Below are 15,895 nucleotides of genomic sequence, written 5' to 3'. Positions count from 1 at the left end.
TAACCAATATGCTGAAAAAGGTCTATCACAAGATCAAGAAATGTACAAATGATCTTTTAATATACAAATGTTTTATTGCTGCAGTGTTATATGAAAGTAAAAAAGTCAAAATGCAATCACTTTGCCAATTTGTTTTTATTTTGCAATTATGCAAACAGAACAGTAATGAATGTTAAATAAAATAAAATGTTAAACAAATTTTCAAACATAAAAGGTCAATAAAATGTTAAATAACAACTTTAAAATATTAAATGTACAATTGTAAAAATCAATAAATAGGTTTTCAAAAACAAGAAAGAAAATGTTAAATAAAGTTTAAAAATATTTCACGCTATATACAATAATATATATATATATACATATTAAAAAAAGATAAATTATTTAGAAATGGTTCGCCGCATTTCCTCTAACCACACCTCCTTGCAAACTGTCTCAGTCTGTGGGCAATACACCCTGCCCCTGTACTGGCTATGTCCCGTTGCACTGGTTTTGTATTGCCCACATTTTTTGCACGTGTTTGCCTCTACAGTTCTCCTGTAGGGTCTCTTAGGCATGGTTTCTGGTGTAGCAGGCTGTGAGCTGGTTCCCCGCACCACTGTAGGCTGTAACAGTGGCTGGATCATTGGCATTCCTTGTACCATTTGAACACCTTGGACCATTGGGATTCCCTGGACCATTTGGACTCCCTGGTACATTGGCACCTGAAACACTGGCACACTGTGGAACCCTGGTGCTGCTGGTATCATAATATTTGGTACCATCTGCAGTGATGATCCAGGGGCTGATGGTGTCACCAACATCTGGCTCTGCGCTGGTGCCTTGGGTCTGAGAGGGGGTCGCCCAACAGAAGTCTGCCTCTGCTTTGCCTGACCTGCTGTGCTCTCTGGCAGCTTAAACTGGTGCTGTTCCCCTGGTTGTTCTGGCTCAGTCCGTAAGCGTTTAGCAACCTGGAGAGGCTCCTGAGCAACATGGAGGGGCTGAGGCAACTGAATACCCTGAAGCAGCACAGACAGTTCCTGCTTTTTCTGTCTGTTGTTGTACCACTGAATCAGGGTGTTCTGGTTAACCTCCACCAGCTGGATTGACGTCCCTCCCATCACCAAGCCGTTGCCCAGTACAAGCTGCCTTATCCTGCGATAGTCTTGCAGGATCAGAGACCATCTCGACAGGGCTCCTTTGCCTTTTCTTTTGGGGCTTGGGTGAGCATTGCAAAGTCTGATGAAGATGGTCTCCACCAGACGGCAACAGTCAGGCCACTGAGCAGCTATGCCACTTGCACCCAGCACACATCTGATGGTGCTCTCTACCCCTGGGTTCTGAGTGGGCCTCTTTGGGACTCTGAAGCGTCCACTCAGCAGTCTCTTTTGGTAACGAGCTGCTTTCACCACCCCTTTCTTGTCCTGGTCATCCAGGTTCTGCCAAAGAGCAATTATTGTGTTGGCTTCCTGGTTGGTCAGGCTGAGGGTTGTGTGACCCCGGAGTTCCACCAGATATTCTGCCAGCCTGTCCACATGCTGATAACCCGGGACATTTTGGTAGTCAACAGCCTATTAAAAATACAAACACACAAACAAAGAAATTACTACATGACATCTATTTGATGCAAAATTCTGTTATTTTCCTGTTTATCACAAAAAAGCTCTTTTGACCCAATATGTATAGATCAAAGCACTATAGAAATAAATCTGACTTGATGCATATTTCCTGCTTACTTATGACTTCAGGCTTTACGTTTACATTTAGAATATGTAGAAAGTCTGGATTTAAAGCAATGGATGTTAATTCATCACTGTTTAAAATATTATACTTGATTTGAAAGAAATACAAAGGAGTGGTATTTACCATCTCTCCATCATCATCATCATCATCATCATCATCATCGTCGTCGTCATCATCCTGACCAGCATCCTCTGGCTCTGAGGGGAAAGGAGAGACAGCAGTCCCTGAAGGTCCAGCTGATGAATGAGACTGTGTGAGGCCATGTGTGGGGTCAGGGAGCAGTGAAGGGGATGTGGAGCCCAGTGCAGATATGTCACTGCTGGTGACTAGGGTGGGAGAACCCAGTGTGAGTGTGGAGGATGGTGACAGAACAGCTTCCGGATCAGTAATGGTGTGATCCTCGCTGATGTCACAGAAGCCCTCATCTTCATCTCGCTCCTCCACACTGAGGTCCTCAATGAGCTCTGCGGTCTGCTCAGAGTCTGGATTCATGTCCTGCAGTGACTGGCCAGTCTGCTGGAACAGGTACTGCACTCCAATGAGCTCACCTGAAACAAACACAATAAACAAGCAGAAATTAAATGTTGTGTATGATATTTGATAAATTAGGCTTTTGTAGTAGCTCATATAGTGTGATATTGTAAGAATAGAGCTGATAACATTTTTTTATTCAGAGGCGCAAAACCTTTAATTGTGGATGGCAAAACATAATGCAATACAGTGATGATTGAGAGACGTACAAATACATTTTCCTCAAAAGCCTGATCATATTTGATATTTACATGTAACATGATTTTTACTCTGCACTTAAGCCCTCATGTTTGCCATTAGTCTTTGTCTAGAATGGGTTAGGGTTAGCCCTTGTGTCTAGCCCTTGTGTCTAGCCCTTGTGTCTAGCCCTTCTCTAGCCCTTGTGTCTAGCCCTTGTGTCTAGCCCTTGTGTCTAGCCCTTGTGTCTAGCCCTTCTCTAGCCCTTATGTCTAGCCCTTATCTCTAGCCCTTGTGTCTAGCCCTTCTCTAGCCCTTGTGTCTAGCCCTTCTCTAGCCCTTGTGTCTAGCCCTTGTGTCTAGCCCTTGTGTCTAGCCCTTGTGTCTAGCCCTTGTGTCTAGCCCTTGTGTCTAGCCCTTGTGTCTAGCCCTTATGTCTAGCCCTTATCTCTAGCCCTTGTGTCTAGCCCTTCTCTAGCCCTTGTGTCTAGCCCTTCTCTAGCCCTTGTGTCTAGCCCTTGTGTCTAGCCCTTATCTCTAGCCCTTGTGTCTAGCCCTTATGTCTAGCCCTTATCTCTAGCCCTTGTGTCTAGCCCTTCTCTAGCCCTTGTGTCTAGCCCTTCTCTAGCCCTTGTGTCTAGCCCTTGTGTCTAGCCCTTATCTCTAGCCCTTGTGTCTAGCCCTTCTCTAGCCCTTGTGTCTAGCCCTTATGTCTAGCCCTTATCTCTAGCCCTTGTGTCTAGCCCTTCTCTAGCCCTTGTGTCTAGCCCTTATGTCTAGCCCTTATCTCTAGCCCTTATGTCTAGCCCTTATCTCTAGCCCTTGTGTCTAGCCCTTCTCTAGCCCTTGTGTCTAGCCCTTCTCTAGCCCTTGTGTCTAGCCCTTGTGTCTAGCCCTTGTGTCTAGCCCTTGTGTCTAGCCCTTGTGTCTAGCCCTTATGTCTAGCCCTTATGTCTAGCCCTTATCTCTAGCCCTCAGTCTTTGTCTAGCATTGAATGTAACGTTTTGAACTGCCGTGCTGTTGGAGAGTTTTGTTTAGCCAACGTCAAGTCAACGTCAGTTTCTTGTATTGCCAAGTTTTTTTTAATGTTTTGGATATTTTGATTAAACTGAACTTGGGTTCAGCAAACTTGCTGTCAGTGGACTAACAGGCCTTTAGAAATTTGCATAAGAAATATGATACGGTAGACTATAGAGTTATATCTAATATATTGACTGAGATTACACAGAAATTGCAAAATCATGAACAATAACAAATTCTCTCACCGGTGTAACGTGCAGGGGAACAAAATGTGGGGACCACTTTCCTGCCAAACAGCTTTTCGTAGTTGGTGTTTACACAGTGAACAAGTTCTCCTGTGTAACTACGCAAAGCTGATGGCTCCATTGACAGGGAAGCAGCCTCCCGGTCCTGGTTCCACCGGTGTAGAGCCTCCAGCAGATAAATCTGAAAGTTCAGACTGTTCGCACTGGTTCCTGTAAATAGACACAAGCATATGGCGGGTTTTTAAGAAACACAGACACTTAATGAGCTTTCTTTACACATGCACATTGTATGTGACAAAGACATACCTGGGATGAACCGGTTCAGATGTAAATGAAAGGACTCGAGAGAAGTAGAGCCCCTTGCACATCTGTATGTCTTCAGAAGCATGCCTCCCTTGGTTAAGCTCCCCGTCTCTGTATAGAGCACAACACCAGGGGGATCTTGAATGCATTTAACATGCTTCTTCTGGACATTCCAGATGTGCTCCATCCTTTCTCTGTCCAGGAGAGGAACACCCAGGGAGTCATTGCCCCTGCTGCTCAGGAGCTCTGTAAGCAGTCGCTCAAGGAGAAGGATGGTAGTCTCCTCTCCATGGGTCCTCCTCCGGCAATGAAGGGCCAGCTCTCCCCTGGTGAGATGCTTGTGGACATCTTCATCTGTCAGCGCAGGCCAACCCTGGGATATCAGCTGCTCTCTCTTTGCCACGCGAAGCTCAGAAACATCAGCCGCATCCCACTCAAAAATGCATGCTGACAGCCGTGACATGAAGATGGGATACAGTTGATGGGCATCAGTTGTACACCCCAAGGCAATCCTGCGCATAAAATGCCAGATGTCCAAGCGTATCAGGAGATCTGGCCAACCTCTGAATCTAGTTTTGAGCTTGGTCTCGCCCACCTCAGTGCAACAGCCACAGTCCACGTACAATACAGCAGGTGGGTCCACACCAGCCTTCTGGTACCGTTTCACCAGACCATCCACCATAATGTCCAGTCCTGCTCCTTCCTGGGCTGTAAGCACACTTATGAGCACCTGACCAAACTCGTTGCCAACAGAGGTAAGCCAGAGTCCCGTTCCTCTTGCCGTCCCAGCCAGCTTCTTGGTGATCTGTAATATACATGATATGAAGCATGCTGTAAATGTAATGAAACTGCAGACTGCCATGCTTTGATATAGTAAAAAACAACATAAATTAACAAAAATCCACCACTAACCTTTTTAGTGGAATCCATCTTCAAGATAGAGCCATAGGTGGATGTAATCCTTGCATGGATTTCATCCAGCCTTGTCAGGATGTCTTGGCTGTAGACTGTAAGCAGCCACTTACAGCTTGGCACCACTGTAGGCTCTGGGGGTTCCTGAAATTTTACTGGCAACACCCCGGGTCCATTGAGGAAGTCCACACATTGCGTGGTGTACCGGGCCAGCCGCTGGAGCCACTCCTCGCTGTGGTTCTCTCGCAGTTGTTTTATGACCCGGGTGGGACTGTTGCCAAGGCCACGTTCGCGGAGAAGCCGAATGACCCTCATATCACAGGCATACCTTAGGAAAAGCAAAATCCACACATTTATATATTTTACATATTTGTTTTGTAAAGTATTTGCTAATAAATGTGATGATGGACTATCAACTGGATGTGGAATGAAAGTGTACTCACTTCCGTGTGAGGATGACCCGAAACTCAGATCGATGGCCCAGATCCAACTGTTGAAGGACAGTCTGACTCCAAGACACATGCGAGGCTTTACACTTGGCACAGATGAGGGTTTCTGTGACCATGTTGTACATCCTGTCGATGTCCAGAACCTGCCGTGCCCTTTTGTGCAGACCGCCTCCTGTCAGCTGGTGCTGTCCACAGGCAGGATTGGGACAGAGAACCTTGACCCTCCACAGCTTGTATGGCATCCACAGCAACAGAGCATGGCAAAAAAATCTGTCTGGAGCTGGAGCCTGATTGTATGTAAGTGCTGGCTGTGGTGGGTAATACCAGAGCTGTAGGTTTTCACGAAGCTCTGGTTTCCCCTTGGGTCCCGATTTAAAAAGTCTGCTGGCAATCCACCTGTGATCTTCCTGTGGCAAGGTCTCCGACCACAAACGATGCAGTCGAACTCCAGATGGAGCTTGCAGCAATGCTCCAGAAGGAGCAGTCTGTGAAAGAAAAATACCAAACATTTAGTTTAGCAAGGTCATTTGTTCAATAAGCACTTTATTTTTCCAAAACTACCCTCACATAAAACAGTGATTATTGCTACATCAAAACTTTAAAATAAAATATATTTTTGTATTAATCACTACTGTCATCCAAAAAGAAATGAATATTCTTAAAGCCAGGAAAGATTATCCTCTGTAATTTTACAAACAACATCTCTTTATTTAAAATATTTTAAACATCTGATTATGTAAATAATAATGTAAATATTTCTTTAAATTTAATATCAAGTTGATCCTTTGGGGAGCCAAGTCCTAACATTATGAGTTTACTTGGTTATTGTTTATTCAGCTTGAAAGTGTTTTAGGAAGCTACTGGAGTGGATGTCAACTACTTACTTTACCGTACATTAATAGAAAAAAATTTATACATATGTTCCAAAAAAAATTTTAAACTGTGTCAGCTGCTAACGCTACTTTGTGTTAAGTTACAGTTAATATGCCAATTCAATTACTTTTATAGACCAATAGAATTTTTAAATTACTTACAGAGACAATACTGCACGACTCTGTAGGACTGGTCACATCTGCAGTGGTTCTGGGGACAGAGGCTGGAACTCCAGGGTCTTGTGTCTGTACAATTATAATAAATATGATGTGAAATATAAGTGAAATATAATAGATGTTGTATATATAACAAGAGAAACAGTCAAACATAACTGTCCGATAATTTTAACTCATCCTAGATGAAATTATACAATACTATAATCGTATTTAAAAAAAAAGAATATTGAAGATTAATATAGTCAAAAACAGTAATACTGGGACATATTATTGCATTTTAAAATCGCTGCTTATTTGAATCTATTTTCAAATGTATTTAATGCATCTTCTTGAATAAAAGTATCAATTTCTTTAAAAACCCCTCACCAACTTTTAAACAGTAGTGTACTGTAGTCGCCTTTGGCTTTTGGCTTGTTCAGTTAGGGACACTTAATATTCAACTATATTACCAATCTGCCCGCATTGACACTATATGATAATTGAAATATAGTATTGTTCATTACGTTGAGATTTCCTGAAATACAAAATATGTTTCTAAAAAGTGCACAGGATTGGAGTGTGTCTTTATAGAATGCAATGTGGATTATGCCAGTACTTACAGAGACAGTGGTGCTTGTTATAGGATCACCGGACACTGCTGGGCTGGGCTGGTCAACAACCTGAGATGGTTCCCTAGCCATACTTAGATTGGGCTTTGCTGCAGCAATGTGGGACCCACCAAATCTTGGCTTGGTAAACTAAAATAGGGAAAAACAATTTCAATGAAAAGATTAAATTTAAATTATACATTAAATTATATAATTGCTGCAACAAATATATAATGACATATTTGGCAAATGAGAAAAAAAATCTATTGTTCCTATATTTTATTGTGTTAATTAAAGGAACTGCTTTCTTGCTGTATAGTTAAATACAATATGCATACTGTTTTCTGTAAAATGGTGTCCCTTAAGTGGTTCATGCTGTATGTTTGCTGAATAACTGAGAAAAAGCTGGACAATGGTATAAAAGTAATTTTTTTGTGTGTGTATTACCACCCTCTTGGTTAAGAGAGCAACCTAGATGAACCTCTTAATTGGTTATTACACTTGTAATGGCCACAAAGTAGATGCTAAATGGCTGAATTTATAATATGTGTATAATTAATGGTGCATAAGTGGAATGTTACCAGAGAAATTAATGGGACAATCTCTGAGGAAACAATTATTAATAATAGAGTTCCACAGAGAAGTGTCTTAGGCCCCCTTTTATTTCTGTTATACATGAATGACATGCAAGCTGTTTGTGACTCTAATTTGTTTTTATATGCTGGTAGGTGTGAAAAACATACCAGCCAAAACTCAGCTTTTTACTTTCTGTACTTCATTATATTTCAACTTAACTGTTATACTTTAAAACGTAAAATTTTGAAAAATTTTATTACCCTTGACAAACTTGGTATAATCCTAGATGTCACAGATGGAGTAGTCTTGGGCTGGAGCCGAGGCTGAGGCTGAGGCTGACTCTGCTGTGCTGGCCCAGTAGCGGAAGGCTGTTGTTCCACAACCCTTGGTGCTGGTCCAGTAGAGACAGTGGCCTGTTTAAGACAACCACAAAAATACATACAATAAGTTTTTAATGATGAAAAATGTTTAGTAAATTAATACTGTATATATATATATATATATATATATATATATATATATATATATATATATATATATATATATATATATAATAAAAATAAATTAAAAAATAAATAAATAAATACTTGCAACATCTTCACATTGTTACCTTTTGAGTGTGAAAACCACACATGCACTTTGGGACTGCTCCAAGTAAAGTTGTCTGGCCGCGAGACTGCATCGGACATTTTTCAATCTGTAAAAATTGACATGTAATACACAATACATGCATTTCTAACTAAACTGGAATGGCAAATTGATTTACTGTCATTTTCCAGGAAGTGTCATATTTATTTTTATATAAATTATTTTTTGTCATATGTTCTTTGAAGGGGAGACACAAAAATGTAAAATTAGAGAAAAAGTGAATGAGTTTGTTTCCCCCATTAAAAGAACAAGAGAGGTACAAGAGAGGAACATTTAATTTCACACCTTCAAACCATCCCCCAACATCCCTGCCCCCTCTCTCTCAAATCTCCAAATCTCCTCCCAGACCAAAAAAGTCTTCCATGTATTTTTTTTATAGTATGAAATAAATCTCAAATACCTGCAACATTATTTACATAAATATATATATATATAAATAAATAATATTGATACCTGGTTTACATTAGTGTAAACCATAAGTAACAGTGCATTGTTCTAATGAATGAGATCAGGTACATGTTTGTACTGAACTCTAATTTGTTGTTCTAATGAAAGAGATCAGGTACATGTTTGTACTGAACTCTAAGTTGTTGCTCTGTTATGCAAATACATTAAACAAACGATTCTAATGTTCAATTATGCAAGTCAACAAACACTTAAGTCGTTTATTTCATGAAAAGGTCACAAAAACTAAGCACACACTCACCCTTTGATACATCTCATACCACTTTTTCTGTCGAGGAGCTGGCCTGTTACCCTCAGTTGATGGCCAAACTCCTGTGCTGGCAAACTTTTTTAGACGAATTATCCATTCATTTTCCGACATGGCTTTATGGGATTTTTTTCCAGACATTTTTTTTGACCTAGGTTAAATCGTTTTGGACAAAACTACCCTTAATAAAATTGTTTCTTTACAAAATAAACTCAACACAACATATTCAAATGTGTAATTTGGTTTCTTACCTGTTCGCGGTGTATTTTTTGTATAAAAAATATACTTTATCCGATGACCTGATCTCCGTAAAAATGATGCTGACCTCCGTGCCAGTGATGCTCCTCTACTGAACTTTTTTTGAACTCTGACACGCCCCCCGAGAACTTTGTCATTACTTCGTGCCACCTTCGGCTCAGCTCGGAAACTTGATTGACAGCTTGACTAGCCTCCTGACACCAACTAGCGGTGACAAGCGTAAACACGCTCACAACATTTCCTTGAACTCTGATTGGTCGAATGTCGAAAATGTCAAGAAAATGTTAAGAATGGCGCTTTCTGATTGGTTGCAAATGTTATAGTGCTTCGCCGTGATTGGCTGTGGAGTTGAACATTCTTCAACATTTCCCTCAAATTGTCGGACTATCCTTCGGCAGCTGGCGTTCAGGTCGCAGTCTCCCCTGGAGGCGTAGGTTCGAATCCCAATTCTGACAGACCTAACCTTTGGTTGCGGGCTCCAGGTAGAGTCTTTAACCCTCTGGCAAGTTGACCCAGTAACACACTAATATTGACGAAGCACTGCATTTCAGTTCATGTCAGAGCCAATGGAACACTACGGTACCTCTGACCACCGGCATCGTATGAACTTTAAAGTAACACTTTTGTGCCATGTATGGGATTCTGTGGAATTTCCATGCAGTTTCCAGGGAATGTCATGTCCTGACATTTCATGAAATTGGACATGTTTTATAGAATAGCATTCAATGGAATACCATGTTGTGATGTTTACCGGAATGAGAACTTGTTTATGAAAGGGTATTCATGTTTTGTTTGGGGTTTCTTTGGAGGGATGCAATGGGATTCTTGGAGTTTGACTGTGATGTCATGGACTGAAATTTTGGGGGTGCAGTAGAATTTCATTGCAAGGAATTCCTGGAAATCTCTTGGAATGACATGTCATGGGTTTATGGGCTGTGGGATGGAATGTCATGGAATGAGATTCATGGCATGTCAAGCTAAACATTACATCACTACTGACAAGAAACGTCATGAGAATGAAAGAATTATGTTCAGACTGAACAAAACATTGTAGTGACACTGCCCCATTTTAGGTGAATATGAGAGGAATACTATTACTGCATTTATTCAACATCTGCCCTACAAAATGACTGGAATTCAATCGCATTGCTCATGAAGGAATGGACAATCACACAAAAGGGTATGAAGAAACCCGCTCTTTTGCCTAAACGCTCTTGTGTGCTAAAAAGCACAACCCTGCCCCGTGTGAGGCTCGAACTCACGACCTTCAGATTATGAGACTGACGCGCTGCCTAACTGCGCCAACGAGGCATGTGCTGTGGCCAGTGTGAGTGGTGGAGCACTAGCTTCTGGATCATCTGCCATTCGGTGCAGCTCCAAACACGCTGCTCACCGTGCGCTGTCATGTCAGGATGGCCGAGCGGTCTAAGGCGCTGCGTTCAGGTCGCAGTCTCCCCTGGAGGCGTGGGTTCGAATCCCACTTCTGACAGACCTGACCTTTGGTTGCGGGCTCCAGGTAGACTCTTTAACCCTCTGGCAAGTTGACCCAGTAACACGCTAATATTGACGAAGCACTGCAATTCAGTTCAGGTCAGAGCCAATGGAACACTACGGTACCTCTGACCACCGGCATCGCATGAACTTTAAAGTAACACTTTTGTGCCATGTATGGGATTCTGTGGAATTTTCATGCAGTTTCCAGGGAATGTCATGTCCTGACATTTCATGAAATTGGACATGTTTTATAGAATAGCATTCAATGGAATAACATGTTGTGATGTTTACCGGAATGAGAACTTGTTTATGAAAGGGTATTCATGTTTTGTTTGGGGTTTCTTTGGAGGGATGCAATGGGATTCTTGGAGTTTGACTGTGATGTCATGGACTGAAATTTTGGGTGTGCAGTAGAATTTCATGGCAAGGAATTCCTGGAAATCTCTTGGAATGACATGTCATGGGTTTATGGGCTGTGGGATGGAATGTCATGGAATGAGATTCATGGCATGTCAAGCGAAACATTACATCACTACTGACAAGAAACGTCATGAGAATGAAAGAATTATGTTCAGACTGAACAAAACATTGTAGTGACACTGCCCCAGTTTAGGTGAATATGAGAGGAATACTATTTCTGCATTTATTCAACATCTGCCCTACAAAATGACTGGATTTCAATCGCATTGCTCATGAAGGAATGGACAATCACACAAAAGGGTATGAAGAAACCCGCTCTTTTGCCTAAACGCTCTTGTGTGCCAAAAAGCACCACTCTGCCCCATGTGAGGCTCGAACTCACGACCTTCAGATTATGAGACTGCCGCGCTGCCTAACTGCGCCAACGAGGCATGTGCTGTGGCCAGTGTGAGTGGTGGAGCACTAGCTTCTGGATCATCTGCCATTCGGTGCAGCTCCAAACACGCTGCTCACCGTGAGCTTTCATGTCAGGATGGCCGAGCGGTCTAAGGCGCTGCGTTCAGGTCGCAGTCTCCCCTGGAGGCGTAGGTTCGAATCCCACTTCTGACAGACCTAACCTTTGGTTGCGGGCTCCAGGTAGAGTCTTTAACCCTCTGGCAAGTTGACCCAGTAACACACTAATATTGACGAAGCACTGCATTTCAGTTCATGTCAGAGCCAATGGAACACTACGGTACCTCTGACCACCGGCATCGTATGAACTTTAAAGTAACACTTTTGTGCCATGTATGGGATTCTGTGGAATTTCCATGCAGTTTCCAGGGAATGTCATGTCCTGACATTTCATGAAATTGGACATGTTTTATAGAATAGCATTCAATGGAATACCATGTTGTGATGTTTACCGGAATGAGAACTTGTTTATGAAAGGGTATTCATGTTTTGTTTGGGGTTTGTTTGGAGGGATGCAATGGGATTCTTGGAGTTTGACTGTGATGTCATGGACTGAAATTTTGGGGGTGCAGTAGAATTTCATTCAATCAATCAATCAACTTTATTTATATAGCGCTTTTACAATCACGATTGTGTCAAAGCAGCTTCACAGTGTCAAACAGGATAATATTGCGACAAAATTAGATTTGGCTGTACAGCCGTACTGGAGAAAACAGTGATGTTATCAGCTTATTTTAATTTATCATATAGCGACAATGTTGGCAGATCAGTATTATATTTTATAGAATTAAATAAGACCTAATTCATATATTTTATTTGTATAATAAGTTGAATAACTTTAATCATATTTTTAGTGTCCCCAACTGAGCAAGCCAAGCCAAAGGCGACAGTGGCAAGGAACCAAAACTCCATCGGGGCATGATGGAGAAAAATAAACCTTGGGAGAAACCAGACTCAGTCGGGGTGCCAGTTCTCCTCTGGCCTATTAACACACCGTGTAAGATTATTATTCTGGCAACCTTACAGGTCGGAAATCATATTAGATCGGATTATTCAAAATTTTCAGGGTATCACGGAAGAGACAGATTTATTTAGGATAGGGCGTCAATTACACAAGAGTATGAATACATGAAAGATCGGAATTATTGCGCCGAAGACGGGTTTTGAGCATGTCGTGCCAGTGAGGCAAATTCGGAGGAGACACCATTTGACACGGCTCAGCAGACACTCCAGGATGCGTTGGTCATGTCCAGGCAGGTCCACCATCCGATCCGGACAGGGCCCAGATCCGGGATAAACCTCGGGATAAACAGAGAGACTAACATTAGCGTAGATGCCACTCTTTTTATGATGTAACGAGTACATCAGGTGTTATGGGAAGTGTTCCCGGTTCCGGCTGACCTAGTTAATGCAGCCTAACAATCAGTCAATTGAATTGAATAATGAAAGTTAAAAATGTTCTATGTGTATGCCATAGTAAAGAGATGTGTTTTTAGTCTAGATTTAAACTGACAGAGTGTGTCTGCTTCCCGAACAATGCTAGGAAGACTATTCCACAATTTAGGAGCTAAATAGGAAAATGATCGACCGCCTGCAGTTGATTTAGATATTCTAGGTATTATCAACTGGCCAGAGTTTTGAGACCGCAATCGACGTGATGGGGTATAATGCGTTAAGAGCTCGCTTAAGTACCGGGGAGCTAAACTATTTAGTGCTTTGTAAGTAATAAGCAAGATTTTAAAATGTATGCGATGTTTAATAGGGAGCCAGTGCAGTGTTGACAGAACTGGACTAATATGATCATACTTCCTGGTTCTAGTAAGAACTCTAGCTGCTGCATTTTGGACTAGCTGGAGTTTGTTTATTAAGCGAGCAGGGCAACCACCCAGTAGAGCATTACAATAATCTAGCCTTGAGCTCATGAACGCATGTACTAACTGTTCAGCATTTTGCATTGAAAGCATGTGCCGTAATTTAGATATATTTTTAAGATGATAGAATGCGGTTTTACAGATGCTAGAAACGTGGCTTTCAAATGAAAGATTGGTATCAAAGAGCACACCCAGGTTCCTCACTGACGACGAGGGCTTGACAGAGCACTCATCAAGTGTTAGACAGTATTCTCGGTTACTACTTGTGGAGCTTTTCTGTCCAATAATTAAAAATTCAGTTTTATCTGAATTAAGTTGCAGAAAATTACTATTCATCCAATTTTTTATATCAGCTATGCATTCTGTTAATCTTGTGAATTGGTAGGTTTCATCCGGGCGTGAGGAAATATAGAGCTGAGTATCGTCAGCATAACAATGAAAACTAACGCCATGTTTCCTAATGATATCTCCCAGTGGTAGCATATACAGGGTGAAAAGCAACGGTCCTAACACTGAGCCTTGCGGTACCCCATACTGAACTTGTGATCGGTGTGACATCTCTTCATTTACTGCTACAAACTGATAACGGTCAGATAAGTACGATTTAAACCATGCCAAAGCAGTTCCACTAACGCCAACATAATTTTCGATTCTATTCAGAAGAATATTGTGATCGATAGTATCAAATGCAGCGCTAAGATCGAGTAACACTAATAGAGAGATACAACCACGATCAGATGATAAGAGTAAATCATTTGTAACTCTAATTAGAGCAGTCTCAGTGCTATGATACGGTCTAAATCCTGACTGGAAATCCTCACATATACCATTTCTTTCTAAAAAAGAACATAATTGTGAAGACACGGCCTTTTCTAGTATTTTTGATAGAAACGGTAGATTCGAGATTGGCCTGTAATTGACTAATTCTTTAGGATCAAGTTGTGTTTTTTTAATAAGTGGTTTAATTATAGCCAACTTAAAAGTTTTCGGTACATATCCTAATGTCAAAGATGAATTAATGATATTAAGCAGAGGATCTATGACCTCTGGAAGTATCTCTTTTAATAGCCTAGTCGGTATAGGGTCAAGCATACATGTTGTTGATTTTGATGATTTTACAAGTTTAGCCAGTTCTTCTCCTCCTATAGCAGTGAATGAGTGTAATTTTTCCTCAGTGACCCTACAATGCTCTGTCTGAAGTGATACTGTAATAGACGGCTGCATGGTTATAATTTTATTCCTAATATTATCAATCTTACTAGTAAAGAAGTTCATAAAGTCATTACTGCTGTGTTGTTTACAAACATCAGAAGCTGAAGCTTTATTTTTTGATAATTTAGCCACTGTATCGAATAAATACTTAGGGTTGTGTTTGTTTTCTTCTAAAAGAGATGAGAAATAAGCAGATCTAGCAGTTTTTATGGCCTTTCTGTATGCAATCATGCTCTCTTTCCACAAATTGCGAAAAACCTCTAGTTTTGTTTTCTTCCAGCTGCGCTCCATTTTTCTGGCTGCTGTTTTAAGGGCCCGAGTGTGCTCGTTGTACCACGGCGTTGGATTATTTGCTTTAATCTTCTTTAAGCGCCGGGGAGCAACTATGTCTAAAGTGCTAGTAAGGATAGAGTCCATAGTTTCGGTTGCAGCATCAAGTTCATCTTGGCTATCTGTAATGCTGAGGAGATGGAACTGATGAGGAAGATTATGTACAAAGCAATCTTTAGTCGCAGCGGTTATCGTCCTGCCATATTTGAAGCGAGGGGATGGCTTTGCAGCCTTAGGTAAATTAAGTATACATGAAGTGTAATGATCTGAGATGATCTGAGATGTCATCTGAGATGTCATCGCTCTGCTGCAGAATTTTAACAGTATCAACATTTATTCCATGTGACATTATTAGATCTAAAGTATGATTAAGGCGATGAGTGGGTCCTGATACGTGTTGTCTAACTCCAATAGAGTTTAGAATGTCTCTAAATGCCAATCCCAATGCGTCTTTTTCATTGTCTACGTGGATATTAAAATCCCCAACAATTAGTACTTTATCTACAGCTAATACTAACTCCGATACAAAACCAGCAAATTCTTTGATAAAGTCTGTATTGTGCCCTGGTGGCCTGTATACAGTAGCCAACACAAATGTCAGAAGGGATTTATCATTTACACTACACAGTGTTACATAAAGCACCAAAACTTCAAAGGAATTATATTTGAAACTAGACTTCTGAGTAATACTGAAAATATTATTATAAATTACAGCCACACCTCCCCCTTTACCTTTCAGACGTGGCTCATGTTTGTGACAATAATCTCGGGGGGTGCACTCATTTAAAGTAATGTAATCATCAGGTTTTAGCCAGGTTTCTGTCAAACACAGCACATCTAAGTTATGATCTATAATCATATCATTGACAACAAGCGTTTTTGGCGAAAGGGATCGAATATTCAGCAACCCAAGCTTTATCAATTGTTC

The 15,895-nt window shown here is 41.1% G+C and overlaps 1 protein-coding gene and 3 non-coding genes across 4 annotated transcripts; 2 read left to right on the top strand and 2 right to left on the bottom strand.

Annotated features, from left to right (window-relative positions):
* Nucleotides 1–377: 377 nt before the first annotated feature.
* On the bottom strand, nt 378–9,411 carry LOC137049090 (uncharacterized). Its single transcript, XM_067427477.1, has 12 exons — nt 9,181–9,411; nt 8,924–9,080; nt 8,180–8,266; nt 7,830–7,982; nt 7,006–7,143; nt 6,392–6,475; nt 5,352–5,842; nt 4,909–5,236; nt 4,000–4,801; nt 3,694–3,903; nt 1,843–2,267; nt 378–1,547 (listed from the first exon to the last, which is right to left on the bottom strand). The coding sequence occupies exons 2-12, from the start codon at nt 9,068–9,070 to the stop codon at nt 378–380; spliced, it is 4,035 nt and encodes a 1,344-aa protein (XP_067283578.1). The 5' UTR covers nt 9,071–9,080; nt 9,181–9,411.
* A 1,013-nt stretch (nt 9,412–10,424) lies between these two features.
* On the bottom strand, nt 10,425–10,498 carry trnam-cau (transfer RNA methionine (anticodon CAU)). The gene has a single exon. It is a non-coding gene; the product is annotated as a tRNA-Met (tRNA).
* Nucleotides 10,499–10,593: 95 nt separating this feature from the next.
* On the top strand, nt 10,594–10,676 carry trnal-cag (transfer RNA leucine (anticodon CAG)). Its single transcript has one exon. It is a non-coding gene; the product is annotated as a tRNA-Leu (tRNA).
* Nucleotides 10,677–11,627: 951 nt separating this feature from the next.
* trnal-cag (transfer RNA leucine (anticodon CAG)) lies at nt 11,628–11,710 on the top strand. The gene has a single exon. It is a non-coding gene; the product is annotated as a tRNA-Leu (tRNA).
* The last annotated feature ends 4,185 nt before the right edge of the window (nt 11,711–15,895 follow it).

The sequence above is a fragment of the Pseudorasbora parva genome, chromosome 20 (assembly GCF_024679245.1).
Source record: "Pseudorasbora parva isolate DD20220531a chromosome 20, ASM2467924v1, whole genome shotgun sequence".
Lineage (NCBI taxonomy): Eukaryota > Metazoa > Chordata > Actinopteri > Cypriniformes > Gobionidae > Pseudorasbora > Pseudorasbora parva.
The sequence above is the reverse complement of the archived record's forward strand: the minus strand, read 5'-3'. Positions and strand labels throughout refer to the sequence as shown.

What these genes read in the sequence shown, in the direction of transcription:
- LOC137049090 (XM_067427477.1), bottom strand. Translation starts at nt 9,070, where the DNA reads ATGTCTGGAAAAAAATCCCATAAAGCCATGTCGGAAAATGAATGGATA. An exon ending in GTGGTTTTCACACTCAAAAG is followed by an intron (nt 7,983 to 8,179) that starts GTAACAATGTGA and finishes TGTCTTAAACAG; the next exon opens with GCCACTGTCTCTACTGGACC. An exon ending in ATGATGATGATGGAGAGATG is followed by an intron (nt 1,548 to 1,842) that starts GTAAATACCACT and finishes TATTTTTAATAG; the next exon opens with GCTGTTGACTACCAAAATGT.